This window comes from Protopterus annectens, chromosome 12.part0 (genome assembly GCF_019279795.1).
Source record: "Protopterus annectens isolate FY-2018-M chromosome 12.part0, PAN1.0, whole genome shotgun sequence".
NCBI classification, from domain to species: Eukaryota; Metazoa; Chordata; order Ceratodontiformes; family Protopteridae; genus Protopterus; species Protopterus annectens.
Window position 1 is genome coordinate 521243080 of NC_056746.1, and position 18506 is coordinate 521261585.

At 44.8% G+C, this 18506-nt stretch overlaps 1 protein-coding gene across 1 annotated transcript in view; it reads right to left on the bottom strand.

Annotated features, from left to right (window-relative positions):
- Positions 1-18506, bottom strand: part of SREBF1 (sterol regulatory element binding transcription factor 1) — a 631726-nt gene that overhangs the window by 37575 nt on the left and 575645 nt on the right. Inside the window, exon 17 of the mRNA XM_044088935.1 lies at positions 3599-3784. Within this exon, the coding sequence (XP_043944870.1) occupies positions 3599-3784 (186 nt within the window). The remainder of the gene's footprint in view (positions 1-3598; positions 3785-18506) is intronic.

Consider the following 18506-nt stretch of genomic DNA (forward strand, 5'->3'; position numbering starts at 1 on the left):
TGCCAAGGCAGCCTGAGCCTGAGAGGGAGAGGAAGAAGAAGCAGATTCCTGGGGCAGCTTGCCCGCCAGGATCAGCTTATTCTTCCTATCCCTAAGCGCCCGGGGGTTAAAGGCTGCACAAATTTGGCAGGCCACAGATAAATGGGCCACCCCCAGGCATAAAACACACTGAGTGCGGCCATCAGCTGGTGAAAGCTAATGACCACACTCAGTACACTTCGAAAAAACGGCTTTGGGCCCTTCAGCCATTTTGAGTCACTCACACACTCACACCCAAACACTAAGGGGGAGGGATGTCACACAGAGAAAAAAAGGCTAACTACAAGAAAAAAAAAACTAACTACAAACTCGTAGATAAACTCAGGGGCACTACACACACGTACACTAACTATAATTTTACAAAAACGCTAGAGTAAAGGGATTTCAACAAGTTAATGATCTCACCAAGCCAGGAGCTCTTCAAAAGATAGCTACTTCAGCCGCGGCAAAAAACGATCTGAGGTAATAGAGCAGGTAGCAGGGGATTATGGGTAGGGGGAGGAGCTAGGAGCTCAGATCTTGTAGCTTGGAAAGCTGCCGGCTCGGATCCGAAGTCAGATCCGATACCCACAGGTTGCAGAGCAAATGAAGTAACTACTTCAGATACAAAGATAAAATCAAAAAAACCTAATGGGGCCCTTACCTGAAAGCAATCTGGTAACCAGCAGACGAATAAGTGTTCAGACTAGCCACAAAGAAGTTCCAGGGATGGCACATCAGGACATCACATTTATTCTCTATGCCATGAGTGGGGAGCATACGTGTGGGGTATGGCATACATACTACACCCTAAAAGCTTTGGTATACTGGACGGACATCGGGCTGTCCTATGCAGGGGATCCCTATTTTAAAGAATACTGCAACAGTGATATGGAAGGACATCTATGCACTTCCTTCTATAGTTTCATCATGAAGACCATTCTCTGTGGCACAAGGCTGCAGAATGATAATGAATACCTGGTCTGCTAAAGTACACTCTGAAAACCAGAAACAACTGCATGCTTTATGAGTCACTAGTACCATGTATGTGTTGCAACTGTACCCACAGGCCCTACTGTACAAAGTGAACACTACTGAGTATGGGACACAGAACAATTTTACAAAAGATGTTACCTGTGAACCACATATCTCACAACAGAGAAGGTGCTAGACAGCTGCAAAACACACGTTGTTCATTAACTACATCAGGCAACTAAGAAGCATCATTTACCAATGCTCTGAGTTAATTCATAATGATACTACCAATGCCTAACCTTAAAATATATAAAATATAATGCAGTTAAATTATGTGCCAACTTTACACCACAGACTTCCATAAATTCACCAAGTCCCCCCGAGATGATTATTATGATACATGTGCTAAATGCACTCTCTAAAGTTAATACCACCAATACTATGGGCCCTGATGATACACCTGGTTGTTTAACAACATCAAACATGCCTTCTATGAACTCCTAAAACTGTTCAACTTAAGCACAGCTACAACAGATGTCACCAAGGTATGGAAATAGGTTATCATTATTCCCTTCCATAAATGCATCCCCACCGCAAATTCCTGGAACTACAGACCCCTCAGCCTAGCAAGCCTAATTTCAAAATCCATGGAATTTAATATAGCTGATTTCATAAGCTCTGATAAAATGCATTGCTCCCTTGCAAGTCTAAAGTGGCATCAGTGTGCACTTAATGCTACAAGACAGACAGCAAACTAGCTGACAACTAAAACCCACATAGTTAAAACAGCAGGTGCCACCTCAGAAAGGAAAACGTTGACTTGAAGCATTCCTCAGGGCACAGAAGTGGGACCCCTTCTGTTCAGCATCTGTTTCTTGAATCTCTAATGACTAACCCACACATACAGCTAACTAAATTTGCCAAAGACTGCAAGCTGGGTATTGTTGCTTGTTCAGCATCAGATCAGATACCATGTTACTACAGCAAGCGCTAAACTATATGAATCAATGGTATATTAGAAATGGGCATAAATTAAATGCAAATAATTGTGGCACTGTCACCTTTAGTAAACAAATCTTGACAGCAACTTACAGTACATACAGCACCCAACTCCAAACTGATAAGACTTGTTACAGATCTCAACATCTTTGTAAACAACTTTCTATCCTTTGACCACCATGAAGGAACAGTCATTAAATCCTTCTATCAAATCCAATTAATAACTAAAGGTATCTTATGCAGGTCAAAGGCAAAATTCTTCATTTCTGAATCCTCTCGTGTTCAGGCAGAAAATACTCCACTGCTGCATAAAATGACCTACAGTACTCTGGCACACAGAATGGTGTGTGCTGCAATGAACAATGTGACACAATCAAATGAGTAATACAGCCTTACCAAAGTAGGAACCGGAATGCACTCCTTCACCAGTATTCTAAGAGAGGAACCTGTTCTGTGTCAAGAAAACAGGTAAAATACACAGGACTGTGAGGAGCAGATATGACCTGCATTCCAACTCCACTTACAGCACAGACGAAAAACATCTGTTGTCAGGGATTATCACACAACAACACATGCATCCTACTCTGTAAGGCTACATTTCACAGTGTCTAGGTTTCTGCAGGGCTGCACAATGTCTAGCAGAACAGTACATTGTTGAAACTACTGAGTACCCTACGCATGCATAGTATTTACACATACCAAGTGGGTGATGAGCAGAGAACAGTCACTGCTAATGCTTATGCACATTCTTTAACACACTACCAGACAATAATGCTTATGTGACAATGTACTGCACTAAAGAGCTCCAGAGCGAGCAGTGCGGACTATGACAGCAGGTCTACTTCACACAAGTACAGTGCAGCTCTTAAAACCTATGAAGTTTATGTATGCCTCATTATCATTTGGGCGTATGCATCCTTAGATGCATCACATTATGCCTTCATACACTGGGACTGATATCATACCATGTTACATACATCCTTAGGGGTTGTCAAGAAGGACTTCCAGACCATGCATGCTTGCTTGATTCCTAGTGCCTGTGTTATTACTGTGTTTTAGCAGTAGCAGCTCTGGTTTATGGGCCAATTCCGTGTAGATGTGTCACTGACAAATACTGGAGGCTAAAAGAAAAGCACTGCTGGTTTAAAACTGGTCTGTATTATCAGTACTCTTTTGTCCCATTCAAAGCCCTCTGTTAACTGCACTGTAAAGGAGTTTTAGAGGATAGCTAGAGTAAACTGAACTGCAATGTCTGAACTGTTTTACAACTGTTAAACACAGGTAAAGATTAGGCATGATTGGAGAATTTGTTGCACACTAACATATCTTTTCTACAGTGTTGTCTGTCACTTGTACACATATTCCAGCCTGTTTTTTCATGTGCACTAGCCTGTTTAAGTTGTGAACCATGGTCGTAAGTCTTATCTTTTGAAAGCTGAAGTTCAGAACCAAGTAGTGACTTTGGACAAAGTGTGCACCTAGGTAAGATCTAACATGTTAAACTATTCAAAACACCATCTGGAACAATGTTACTTTTACAGATATATACACTTACTTTTCTGTATAGTTACAATTTTTTAATCACTTAAGAAAAAAAAAAACATACCCGCCTCAAAGCTGGACGAAACGTCTGAGATAGTTTGCGCAGACTGCTCAGATCTTGCTGGAAGCCTCGAAGTTCCAGTGGAGATGCTTGGTAAACACAGTTCCTTGACTGACTTAGGTTCATCTGTTCCTGCCAAAGGCTGGTTCGAGTCACCAGCAGCAGGTCACACAGCAACAGCTGGACAGCCTGCAAGGGAACAAAAAAAGCATTTGAGAAAAGACACAAAATGTTGCAAATGACATCAATGACAGCATGTAGCCCTATGAGGACAGAAAGGAAATGAGTTAACTCCGCTCTGATTTCTTTCTGTAATGCATAACGCTGAAAAGCCACACCTGTTAAACTTAACTACAAATGTAGGAGAAGGCAAAGTTGAGGGTAAAAGTTTCAAACCACATATGACAGACAGTCAAACAGCACAAAAGTGCAGTAACAGCAACATGCTACAAGGTCAAGGCTTTGCTTTAAATCGGGGCTTAAAAGCTTCCACCTTCTAACTCAACAAACGTGTGTGACCTGATGTGTCAAGTTCATGAAATTCTAAAGATGACAGCCTGTACTATCACTCCCCTTCAGATAACACCTGGAAATATAAACCATCCCATGTTAGTGTTTCATTAATAGTTAAGAGTCCCCTAAACCTTGTACACCTTTGATGTGAAGTTTTCAAACATACAGAATACAATCAAACATTCCTTCTTTTATTCAAATGCACACAGCTTTATGAAGACAAGTTAAAACAAATGTGTGTATTAAAGATGTACCAAACTCACTAATTTTCTGCACACTAGTCCTGCACCCAGTAAATCCTCCAGCATAAAATAGCTTAGGACATGCATTTTCCTCACAAATTTCAAGAAAAACATTTGCTTCATTTGGATACAGCAAGCTACAATCACACGTTTTTTGGTGACACATTAAGTGCCACTTGAAACAGTCAGATGTTAAAAAATACTGAGGGCTCAAGGCAAAATATTAGTTTCCTTCATTGGTTGTGTTATTCTCTCTATACTTTTGATCATACCTCTCAACTGTCTAGATTTTCTCCTCCTATTCGTGGTCTGTTCCTCATAAAATCTGTAGGGTTTTTTTGGCAAATCACTGAGGATTGAAGTCACTAAATTATGACATACATTTGAGTTTCAGACTTCATATCCCTCAGAAAAATACTTGTTAATACAAATCCTGCTATTGTAGCAACTTTCTAACTTTATCAGAGTCAACCTACCCATTAATTAAGGCTTTGTCCAGATTTCTTGTGTGAAGAGGTTTAAGGGGTATACCTATTATCTACTTTCAGATTTTCAGATATTTGGCAGAACACCAGAGAAATTCTCCTGCTCTGTTTGATAACTTTTAGTTATGTACTCACCATAACTTCAGATGTTTGGGATCCATCTCGCCTACATTCTGACTGATAGGTTCGGAGCCGATCCCTCGGTTCCGACTCGGCACGCTTATGCCAAAGAGCGAAGTCTCTTATTGGCTGAGCTTACTATATCCCAGGATGCACCACTACCAGTCCCCCAGATCTAGTTTGTCCGCATACATGCACACATGCACGCACTGCTTATATAACATCGTCAGATGAAACAAGATAACAACAGTAGAACTCAAAAACCGTTCAATCTCTTCTGATCTCCAAGGCAGGGGGAAGGAGGGTGGGTATTAGGAATGTAGGCGAGATGGATCCCAAACATCTGAAGTTATGGTGAGTACATAACTAAAAGATGTTATGTGATCCTATCTCGCCTACATTCTGACTGATGGGACAGCGTCCCTAGCACCTGAATCCTGGGTGGCTCACTGGAAAACACTCCTGAGTACCGTGGAACCAAATGATGCTCGCCCTTTAGTTAACAAACATTAATAATAAAATTCATTGGTGCCATTAATATCGTAGTTACATTTTATGAAACAGATATTTATTTATTCATTTATTTAACTATTTATTTATTTATCTACTTAAAAGTAAAAAAATTTTTATAGAGCAATTTGTATAGAGCAATGCTTAATATATACGTCATTATTGTTCTTGTATTAAATGTGTTTTAAATGTGCTTTTCCACACTGAATATCAGGTAGTTTAATTTAATTTAGTTACTATTATTTCTGAAAACACTCGTCGTCAGTACCAACTTTTAGTGTTTACCATTAATACTGACAACTAGCTGCAGCATGGTATATGAACATTTTAGCCCTTTTAGAAACTCAGGCTCCCTTTAAATGGAATGTAGTAACCAAAAACTTTTTAATTAGTCTTTATTAACTTTCTAATTGGAAAATTGCATGATTCATTTGTTTTAATTTGGCGCTCTTTTTTAGATTTATCTGTATAAATAGATGCTTTGAATTTTATATGCATTGTCTGATGAAGCGTGGTGGTGACCACGCTTCTACAATAAACGTTTTTGGTGTTCGTATACTGGATTACCTGTTACTTATTGCAAAAAGTGAAATTTACTGCTCTTGATTTATTGACTTGCTGTTGCACTTTATATGCTTACTGCATACTGAGTAAGTGAAGTTATTGCTCTTGATTTACTGTTTTGCCGCTGCACTTCATATGAGCTTTAAGTCCGGATTGGATACATCAGGACTTTATACAGTTTCGTGGTGAGAGAGCCTGGTTGTTTTCTTCATTCTTCGCCCTTTAGATGCCACATCCAATTTATAGTGGGAAATGAAAGTGTGCGGGTTGGACCAAGTAGCCGCAGCACAAATCTCAGAAATAGCGAGCTTGGAATGAAATGCAATAGAGGTAGCCATAGCTCTAGTAGAGTGAGCTTTGACAGATGTTGTAAGTTGCTTATTTGAAGAGGAATAAGCCTGAGTTATGCAAACTCTAATCCATTTGGCAATAGTAGCTTTTGTGATGGTTTTACCCAGTTTATTATCTGAAAAGGACACAAACAATTGGTCTGTTTTTCGAATCTGTTGAGTCCTGTCTAGATAGAAGCGCAATTGCCTGTGAACATCCAACTTATGCAAGGTGTATTCCGCTTTGTTTGAAAATTTTGGAAAGAAAACTGGTAGCTCTAGAGATTGTTGGAGACAGAGATTAGAACAAACTTTTGGAACAAAGGATGGATTAGGCTTAAGTGATACTCTATCCTTGTGAAAAATCAAGTACGGTGGTTTGATAGATAGGGCTTGAAGTTCTGAAACTCTTCTTGCAGAGGTAATTGCAATTAAGAAGGCAGTTTTCCAAGACAGATATTTCAACTCACATGTAGCAGCCGGTTCAAAAGGGAGATGTTAAGGCACTAAGTACCAAATCAAGATCCCACGGAGGCGCAGGATGAAAAACTGGGGGTCTTAAAAGCACAGCACCTTTTAAGAAAGTTTTACATAATCTACTACTCATCAACGGTGGGTCTATGGACTCGTGAAATTTGGAGATAGCTGCTAGTTGGACCTTAATAGTAGAGACTGAAGATCCTTGATTAAACAAGGATGTTAAAAATTTCAAGACCTCTGGTATCGGGGCAGTAATAGGGTCTAAGCCTCTGAGTTGAGCCCAGATAGCAAACCTCTTCCACTTACTGTGATACAATTTCTTAGTGGTGGGTTTGTGGGCTGAAGATAAAATGTGAATAACTTCAGGGTCCAAGGTGTGATTTCTGACTAAAGTCGGAAGTGGAGGAGCCAAGCTGCTAGCTTCAAAGTGTGAAGGGACTGGTGCTGTTGTCCCGACTGATGAATCAGAAGGTCTGGAGTTAGGTCCAAAAACCAAGGACCGTCCAGAGCAAACTTCTGTAGGTAGGGGAACCATACCTGACGAGGCCAGTATGGAGCAATTAGAATCATTGTGGACCCCAATAGGGAAGCTTTCTGGATGACTTTGGGAAGAAGTGGAACCGGAGGGAAAGCGTAAAGCAGTCCTGTTGGCCAAGGTTGGACTAGAGCATCCGTAGCTGCTTCCCCTTGACGCGGGGTCAAGGAAAAGAACCTTTTGCACTTCGTGTTTTGTGGTGTTGCAAACAGGTCGCAGCATGGAATCCCCCATCTTTTGAAAACCTGAGCTGCTACAGCTTCGTTCAGGGACCACTCGTGAGGAGAAAGAATAGTCCTGCTCAGTCTGTCCGCCAATACATTGGATTTTCCTGGAATGTGGGTCGCTACCAGAAAGCGGTTGGTAGCCACTGCCCATTCCCATACCCTCATGGCCTCTCTGCAAAGGGGATAAGATCTGGTCCCTCCTTGTTTGTTTAGATACCAGACCACCGACATGTTGTCTGTGTGGACAGCGATAATGCCTTGAGGGAGAAAGTTGTGGAGGGCTTGTAGGGACAGAAGTACAGCCCTCATTTCCAACACATTGATATGGAGAACGGTTTCGTTTGGAAGCCAAGATCCTTGAACTGACCTGCCCAGACAATGCCCCCCACCCCCACCCTGTCTGGGAGGCATCCGTCGTCAAGGTGGCTACCGGAGGGGGCATAACAAAAGGTCTTCCCTGATTCAGATTGGATGGCAGAAGCCACCAGCGGAGGTCCCGTTTGCATGTTTCTGTAATCAGTATGTGATGATTGAGGGGGAGATCCTGAAAGGACCATTGTGTCGATAACAGCCACTGAAGAATCCTCATGTGCAATCTTGCCAGAGGAACTAGGAGAACCGTGGCAGACATTGAACCTAAAAGTTGGAGGACCAACCTGGCTGGGGCTTTGGATCTTAGAAGCAGGGCTCGGACTTGACCTTGTAATGTTTGTATCCTTTCGGTAGGAAGGAAGATTTGCATCAATTTTGAGTCTATCTCTGCTCCTATGAATCTTATGCGCTGAGAAGGCAGCAAGACAGACTTTGACCAGTTGAATGTAATTCCCAGGGAAGCACCCAGGGAGATGGTGGCTTGTAGGTTCTCTAGTAGTAGATGCCTGGTGGTGGCAGTCAGGAGCCAGTCGTCCAGATAGGGAAACACTTGGAATCCAAGACTCCTCAGGTGAGCAGTCACTACTGCCAAACACTTGGTGAACACCCTGGGGGCTGTGGTGAGGCCAAAGGGCAGAGCACAAAATTGGAAATGACTGTCTCCCAGGCTGAAGCGCAGATACCTCCTGGACGCCTGATGTATCGGTATGTGATAATAGGCGTCCTTGAGATCTATGGAGCACATCCAAACATCTTTCTCCAACAATGGGAGAATGGATTGTAAGGCAACCATCCGGAATTTGGACTTCATGACGGACTGGTTTAGTTTGCTGAGATCCAATATGGGTCTCAGGTCCCCTGTCTTTTTTGGCACTAAAAAGAACCTTGAGTAGTTTCCGGATCCGATCTGGTCTTTGGGGACCGGTTGGATGACTCCTTTTTCCAGCAGCTTTGAAGCTTCTACGGCTGCAATTTCCCTTTGACTGGGTGGTGGGTCCGGGATTTTTTTGGACGGTGGGGGTGAGTGTGTGAAGGGAATGGTGTAACCTCCGGCAATAATCCGAAGCACCCATCTGTCCTGAGTAATAGACTCCCAGGCTTTTAGGTGCTTGGCAAAATGGCACCCGACTGGCTCGAGCAGCACAGTCGGGCAATCCCTCATGGAGTGTGGGAGGCTGAAGAGCCACGAAAGGACTCGCGGTCTCCATTGTTGTGGGGGCCTCTGCCGCCTCTGGGACGGCGTCTCCCAGAATAATTTCCCGTCCTCCGCCTCTGGAAGGAATCTTCCTGCTGTTGGGAAAGAATTTCTGTGATTTGCGGAACCACATCTTCCCTCCTCTTTAGCCTTGGGATAAGGCCGAAGGGAGTGGAATAACGATGCTCCCTCGGCAGATAAAGTATTTCCCTCCTGCTCACAGCGGGTAAGAGTGTCTTTTACCTTGGGTCCAAACAAAGAGGACCCATCAAAGGGAGCGTCGGCAAAGGAAGACTTGAAGGCCTCCGCGAAATGACACAAGCGGAGCCAGGCTTGTCTCCGTAGAGCCACGCCTGTGCCTGCCGCTCTGCCGCCCTTCGGCCGCATATGAAATGAGCCTCATGGACGAGTTAGAAATCGAGGTAAGGATAGCCAACTGAGAGCTAACCGACTGGGCTAGCTCTGCTCAGGTAGGTTACCTGAGAGGGAGTCTGAGAGCTCCTTGACCAGATCCCTCTGTAATCTGGTGAAATGTGCCAAATAATTCAGGGACCTCAGAGTAAAGGCCGCTGAAGTCAGGGTGCGCTTCCCATACCGGTCCATGCTCCTAGACTCCTTATTAGGAGGATGGACGGACGTTGAAGCCTCTGCCACGTCCTGCTGGGTAGCAGATGCCACCACCATGGCATCTACAGCCACGCCTTTCATCAAGAACTCCTTCTCGGGTGGGCAGACAAAAATTTGTTAGGGCGAGAAGGCACTGGTTCCACAGTATCTGGGTGTTCCCACGCCCTCCGACAAACCAAATCCAGGAGCTCGTCGAAGGGCGGAGACACCCAGGAGGCGGAGGGCTGAGCCCAGGCCTTGAGAAACACTGACTCATCAACGGGGGGGGGGTTTGGAATTCCAGCCGCCTCATTGCTTAAGGATTTCTAGAATGTCTGCAAATGAGACATCATCCGAGGACGACTTTGGGGACCCCTCCGCATCATCAAGATCAGTGTCCGATGTAAGAGACTCGTCGGGGGAGTCCACGTGCTTCCTCTTGCACAATCTCTTCCTTGGGGGCTCTTCCGAAGACAACTCCGGAGAACCCTCAGGAGGAGGGGAACCCCCAGTGGGGGTAACCTCAGGCCCTGGGGCTCCGCTGCCTAGAGACAGGGGAACTACCAAAGACCCAGTCTCCATGCCTAGGGAAGGTGCCGGTAAAGCCGTAGAGATGGCCGAAGACTTGGCCAAGGCACTCCTCATAGCTCTGAAAGCCGGACCCCCAGAATCCTGGGAGTGTCCGGTCCCCGGAGCCATGATAGCAGACGGAAGTCCCACGGCCGAAGCACCGAGAGGGAGGCTCGGAACCGACAGCATAGGTCCCGAAACGTCACCCCCGGGTCCGGCCGAAGAAGTCCGTGTGCTAAACTCGGACCCGAAGGCCAGGGTTGGAGTAAGGGTCGGAGCCGACCCTAGGATCTCCACTGGCTCCACCAGCACCTGCTCCGACGGAGCAGAAGCGGTCGGAGGAGGAATGGCAATGGAGTGGGTTATCGGCCCCGAAGCCAATTGGGTTGGAGCCGAAACAAATTTTTGAAAGACTGGGGACTGGAACAGTCTTTGGAGCACCCTGTCTATGTCCGAATCTGACATCCTCGATGACCTGGAGGAGACCGAACGGGTTCGAGTAGGTCTCTCCAACGGCTCCAAGGGACTAGGGGACCGGCTCCGAGGCGACTCGATAACTATCGGCGCCGAAGGAGAGCACAAGCCAATTTCCATCGGTGCGAAGAGGACTTGGCGCCGAGGAAGTGTCTGGCGGACAACCTTCGCCGGCTCGAGATCAGTGGAGCCGATGAAGGTGACCCGCCTCTCGATGCCCCAGCCATCGGCTCCGAACCCAGAGGAGTCGAGACTGGAGGCATCGAGGCAGACCGTTCCACCCTCGGCTCCGAAGTCCGTGGAGCCGAAGGAGAAGCCTGCCTATGTCTTTTGGCGGTCGGGTCCGACGGACTGGTCGCAGCCGACGCCCTTTTCTTTTTAGCAGAAGAAGGAGAGGACGCTAATGCTTCTTCAAAAGAGGGTTTTATAAGACCTTTCAAAATAAGTTTATTTTTCCTCTCTTGGAGGACCCTCGAGGAAAACGCGTGACACACGCTGCAGGACTCCTGCAAATGTTTAGCGCCCAAACAATAAACACAGAGAGAGTGGTCATCTGTGATTGACATTTTACAGTTGCACTTAGTGCACTTCTTAAAGCCCGAAGGCCTAGGAGCCTGAGACATTATAGCAACAAATTCAGTAACACAGAAAAACACACTGTTTTGTTTTTTTTTTTTGTTTTTTTTAAATTGACTGTCACTACAATGATTAGCTCACGGTTGCCGATTAAGGTTGACAGTCCGACAACTACAGAAAAAATAACTAAAGGGGATCCTAGAACCCCTAAGGATTTGAAATTAAATTTACTGACAGGGAAAGGCCCTTCAGTTCAAGGGGGCCTCTAGTCAGAACAAACACACAATCACACAAAAATTTTCCACAAAAATACCCAATCACACACAAAAAGTACGGTATAGCCGTTAAAACAGCTTTTTGTTATAGAAATAGAAATTTCCTGACAGAAAAAGTTAGTGAAAAACACTACTTAGCTCAGCCAGCTCGAGACCACGTCTTTGCTAGTTAGCAGCAAACGAGATCTGGGGGACTGGTAGTGGTGCATCCTGGGATATAGTAAGCTCAGCCAATAAGAGACTTCGCTCTTTGGCATAAGCGTGCCGAGTCGGAGCCGAGGGATCGGCTCCGAACCCATCAGTCAGAATGTAGGCGAGATAGGATCACATAACATCTACTACTTAAGCTGCTACAATTTCAAGCAGATGAGTGGATCCGGTTAGCCATGTGAAAAAACTGTTGGTGTCCTTGGCTTTGATGTTCCTGTAGGGGGTCTCTGTTCTGTGTCACAGCTTGCTCATCTGGCACCTACTGCCATTCCCCTTTAAGTTGAGGGGTGCAAAAATAGCTTCATTCCCTCAACTGGCACTCCTTGCCTAAGTGTCGGGGGGGGGGGTCCTTTCTCCTCTTTACACTGTAGCAGATTGCTCACTACATAGCTACAGTAAATGCATTAGTGGCATTCATTTCTGAATGCCATTAGTGCAACACACAACACACGGAGGGATGAAGCGGTTATCATTCAGAAATGAAATGTTGGTGCTGAGGATCACACCCCCTGACATCTTACACCTTACAGCAAATTCCCCATTTGCCTCATCCTAGTTACGCCTCTTTCTCTGTCAACTGGGAGAAGTTCTACCTTCAAATGTGAACCATTCCTGCTTACATAGAAATGTTTAGAAAGTCACAGCATTGGCAGTCTGAGTGACAGAATCCAGATCCCTTACCCCCAATGCATGTCCTGCACAATTCTGAAGCAGGTAAAGACCCTCTACTCATGGTCCCTGCACTTCACACCTTGCACAGATTCTACAGTCACACAGAATTTCTTACCTGAAATTAACCTGTTAAAACTTAAAACGTCAGGTACTGTCCTCCATATGACATCCTCTTTTGAAACCAAGAAGAATTCTGAATACCCCATGACCTGTTGCTAAATAACTGCCACTCAGTCCAAAGCAACTGCTAAGGCCAAGGATGGGGGTATATGCTATGTATGAGGTTTCTGACAAGACCTACCTGTATAAGCCTTAAAATGATGTGCAAACCTCACGTCTTAATCTTTGGTGCAATATAAAAGCCACCACCTATACAGAATGGTATGATGCTTTGCTAAAGAGGACTTGCACCCACAGTACATCAAAATAAGAAGTTATGTACCTACCATAACGTTCCATGCTAGTTGTCTTCTCTCGCCTTCTTTCTTGCTGGATGGGTTCGGAGCCGATCCTCGGCTCCGACTCGGCACTTGCTAAGCTCGAGAGCTAATTTTACCAGCTTGAGGCAACCCTATATCCCATGATGCAAGGCGGATACTACCCAGATCTCGTTTGGTAGCTAAGGAAATTATGGAATATATTCTTCCAACTGTAAAGGAGGAAGAAAAAGTAACAATACTAAAAATGACAATCATAATCATCATAATCCTCTAAAAGGGATCAACCTAATCTAGTGACACTAGAAGCTGATTAGCTAGAAAAAAGGATAAAGCCTCTTAAGAGAAGAGGCATAATCTTCTCTGTCTGACCAGGCTAGGGGATGGAGGCGGGCGCAAGAAAGAAGAGAGAAGACAACTAACATGGAACGTTATGGTAGGTACATAATTTCTTAATGTTAAGTTGTCAATCTCGCCTTCATTCTTGCTGGATGGGACCGTGTCCCTAGCATCTCTATCCTGGGTGGCTCAATGGAACAGACTCTTGAGAACGGTGGAACCAAAATTCGCTCTGTCTCTGGAGGCCAAGTCTAATTTGTAATGTGAAACAAAGGTATGAGGAGAGGCCCATGTGGCTGCTGCACAAATAGTGTCTATTGGAAGTCTAGCCTGAAAAGCTGTAGATGTAGCTAGAGCTGTGGTAGAACGGGCTTTTGGCCTAGAAATCAACTCTTTGCCTCTGAGCTGATAAATGTAAGTAATCACAGAAGACAGCCATCTAGATAAAGTCACCTTGGAAACTGGAAGGCCTTTCCTGTTCTCTGCATAGGATAGAAACCGTTTATCAGATTTCCTACAATGTTTAGTTTTGTCTAGATAATATCTGAGCTGGCGGTGAACATCAAGACAATGTAATTTTTGTTCCGCTCTATCAGAATAATTTGGGAAAAAAACTGGAAGATCAATGGATTGATTTAAGTTCGTCTGCGATGCCACTTTGGGTAAGAAAGATGGATTAGTCCTTAGAGATACCCTGTCTTTGTGGAAGATTAAGTAGGGAGGACGAATGCAGAGAGCATGAAGCTCAGATACTCTCCTGGCAGAAGTAATGGCGACTAGAAAGAGCGTCTTCCAAGAAAGAAATTTCAATGAACAGGCAGCCGCAGGTTCGAAAGGGGGGAGAATCAAGGATGTTAAAATTAAATTTAGATCCCACTGTGGTGGGGGGTCTCTAATCAGAGGTTTAAGTAAAAAGATACCTCGAAGGAATGCCTTGCAAAGTTTATGTGACATAATGTTGTGGTCCAAAAGGCCTATATGAAAATTCGAAATGGCTGCCAGCTGAACTTTTACTGTGGAGGAAGAGGATCCTGAATGAAAAATCTCAGCTAGGAAGTCCAAGACCGAATGAATCGGAGCAGTATAGGGGTCTATATTCCTAGCTTTTGCCCAGAAGGAGAAACGTTGCCATTTACTAGTGTAAATCCTTCTGGTAGAAGATTTAAGGGAAGCTACTATGATATCCTGGACGGGATTAGAAATCATAGGAAGCCTGGCTAAGGATGGAAGTGGAGCAACCAAGCAGTGACGTTGAGAGAAGGTATGGATTGGTGCAGCTGCCCCGACTGGTGGGTCAGAAGATCTGGAACCGGGTCCAGATGCCATGGCTGTACCAAGAGATAACGATGTAGGAACGGAAACCATATCTGTCAAGGCCAATAAGGGGCAATGAGAATCAACTTGGCTCTCAAGGCGGTTGCTTTCTGAATTACTTGAGGTATCAGAGGAAAGGGGGGAAAGGCATAAAGAAGTCCCCGGGGCCAATCTTGGGTTAGAGCATCTCTGGGGGGATGGCCTGGAAGGGGGAAGAGAGAGAAGAAGTCTGGGCATTTGCTGTTTTGAGGTGTAGCAAAAAGGTCGCAGCAAGGAAGGCCCACTCCTGAAAAATCTCTTACGTCACTGATTGTTTGAGAGACCACTCGTGAGGCATGAGAATAGCTCTGCTCAACCTGTCCGCTATGATGTTGGATTTCCCAGGGATATGCGTTGCTATCAGAAACCGCTGAGAAGAGATTGCCCACTGCCAAAGTCTGAGAGCCTCTTGACACAGTGGATAGGACTTGGTTCCACCCTGTTTGTTGATATACCACACTACGGACATATTGTCCGTTTGGACTGCAATAGTTCCCAGGGGAAGAGAGTCGTTGAGGGCTTGCAACGTTAAAAGCACTGCTCTCATCTCTAGGACATTTATGTGCAGATGGTATTCGAAAGGTTGCCAAGTGCCATGGACCATCCTGCCCTGATAATGCCCCCCACCCGATCAGGGAGGAGTCCGATGTAACCGTGGCGACTGGGGCAGGAGGAAAGTACAGTTTTGTACCTACCATAAATGTAGATGTCCGATAGGTATGCATCTGCAGTCATAACATATGGGTTGTCCTGCATCAGGCAGCCCTTCGATCGGCCGGATTCCAAAGTCTGGGTCCGGCCTCGGCTGATGTCGCATCTTCACCGACGTCACAGCTGCTGGGGTATAAAGGCATCAGCCGACGCCATTTTCCTCAGTGTTTCTTGCCCCAGATGCCAGGTGCCCTCTAGGAAGGCTAAATTTGGATAAAAATTGAAAAATTCCAAACAGAGTAAAACAATATATATAGATATATATATATAGATATATATATATATATATATATATATATATATATATATATATATATATATATATATACACATACATATATATATATATATATACAAACAAATACACCATAATAGATTCCCCCAGCTAGCTGAAAGAGGGGTAAGCACCCTAGGAATACCACAGAGGGAAGGGTGGGTAATCCTGACTGCAGATGCATACCTATCGGACATCTACATTTATGGTAGGTACAAAACTGTACTATGTCCTTCAAGGATGCATCTGCAGTCATAACATATGGGTAGAATACCATAGCCAAACTGGGGGAGGAGGTACTAAGATAAGGATGGTGTTGTTATGATCCCCTGTAAAACTGCAGTTGCAAAACCTGCTCGGGATCTGGAGTATAAAGGTAGATTGTAATGCTTGGCAAATGTATGAACGGAGCTCCAAGTAGCAGCTTCTAAAATGTCTTTGGTAGCCACCCCTTGTAGGAAAGCTGTAGTGGTGGCTGTGGCTCTTGTGGAGTGAGGCCTGATATTTTCAGGAGCTGTCTTTCCATGAAAAGAGTAGCAGAAACAAATGCAATTCCCTATCCATTTAGAGATTGTCTGTTTGGAAATTGCTTTTCCTTGCACTCCAGCTGCATATGCTACCAGAAGTTGGTCAGTTTTTCTGCTGGTTTTAGTTCTGTCCAGATAGTAGCGTAGTTGTCTGTGTACATCCAAGGTGTGCAGTAGTTTTTACCCCCCTGTTCTGTGGGTTAGGGAAGAACATAGGCAAATGAATAGCTTGGTTCAAGGATACCCTGGATACCACCTTTGGCATGAAAGTAGGATTGGTTCTCAGAGACACTCTATCCTGGTGAAAAATAAGGAAAGGCTGCACTGCCATTAGTGCCTGTAACTCGGATACTCTTCTTGCTGAAGTGATTGCTAGAAGGAAAGCAGTTTTCCAAGATAAGAACTGTAAGTCTGCTGATACTGCTGGTTCAAAGGGAGGTAGTGTTAATTTTTCCAGCACAAAATTGAGATCCCATGCAGGAAGAGGGGGTTTTCTTGGAGGTTTTACATTTTTGATCCCTCTTTAAAATTGTCTGAGGAGAGGGTGAGAGAAGATAGGAGGATCCATGTTGTATTCTGCTGAAATCGCTGAAGCATGGATCTTAATGGAAGAATATGACAGGCCATTGTGGAACAGTTCTGCTAAGTATTCTAGGATGTGTGCTAGGTTTGCCAGTGTGACATTTGTACCCTTTGAAGCGCTCCAAATGAGGAATCTCTTCCATTTAGCTGAGTATGTCTTTCTTGTGGAGGGTCTACGAGCCTCCAGGATTATGTTCTTGACCCTTTCAGATAAGACAGTTTGGTTTTGTTTTAGGCAATTTTCCAGGCAGTCAGCTGCAGTGTTTTCAAGTTTGGATGCAATATCTTGAAGTTGTTCTGCGTTAGAAGTAGAGGCCATAGGGGTAGAGGCCATGAGTTCATCCGAGACATGCTTCTCAGCAGCGGATACCAGTGCTGCCTTGGCCAGTCTGGAGCTATCAGTATCACATTTGGCTGTTCCTCTCTGATCTTCAGTAGTACTTTGTACATCAATGGAAGTGGTGGAAAGGCATACACTGCTAGGGCATTCCAGTTGAAAGAGAGGGAGTCCACCTTCCAGGCTTGTGGGTGGTATACTCTTGAGCAGAATTTCTTTAGTTGGTTGTTGAGTGGGGAGGCGAACAGGTCTATCTCTGGCATCCCCCATTTGTTTGTTATGATTTTGAAGATGTCTGGATGCAGCATCCATTCGTGAGCATCCGTGGTAGTTCTGCTTAAGCTGTCTGCTAGTGAATTCTCTTTTCCTGGTGCAATTTGGCCTGCAGTTGGATGTTGAGATCCAGGGCTAGGTTCCACAGATCCATTGCCATCCGGCATAGAGGGTAGGAATGCGTGCCTCCCTGTTTATGTACCACATGACTGTGGTATTGTCTGTCCTTATCAGCAGATGACCTTGCTGGAGGAATGATTTGAATGCCTCGATTGCATGTTTCACTGCCAGCATCTCCTTTAGGTTTATGTGCAAATTCAGCTGGTCTTGAGTCAATAGGCCTTGGATGCACTTGTCTTCCATGTGTGCTCCCCATCCTCGGTCTGAGGCGTCCGTGGTGATGGTCTGCCTTGGATGTGGTTTGGTGAAAGGCAACCCTCTGTTGGACTGGCAGGCCTGAGCCCACCACAGGAATTCCTTTTTCAGGCATGGAATGATTGGAATCATGGTTTCTAGACTGTGCCTGTGTTGAGACCATACATTCCTTAGGTACCATTGTAATTTCCTCATATGCAGCCTGGCATGTGGGATCAAGATGCCATGTAACCCAGGGCCTGCAGGACTTTCCTTGCAGTGAGCTGAGTTTGTCTTGTCAAAGCCATGAAGTAGACTGGTAGTTGCTTTTGTTTTTCTTCTGTGAGAAAAGCCATCTGAGTTATTGTGTCCAGATCCGCACCCAAAAAGGTTATCCTTTGGGATGGCACTAGTCTTGACTTCTGGATGTTGACTGTGTATCCCAAGGCCTGTAACAGGTGTATGACATAGGCCAAATCCTTTGTAAGTCTTGTCCTGTTCTCTGCTTGTATTAGGCAGTCGTTCAGGTATGGGTAGATTTGAATTCCCTGAAGCCTGCAATGTGCAATTACTGATGCCAGGCATTTCGTGAATACTCTGGGCAGTAGATAAGCCAAATGGCAATGCTGAGAATTGATAATGCTCTGATCCTGCAAGAAATCTGAGGTGTCTTCTGCAATCTGGTCGTATAGGGACGTGCAGGTATGCCTCCTTGAGATCTAGAGTCACCAGCCAAGACTCCTTGCCCAACATGGGAAGAAGTTGCTGT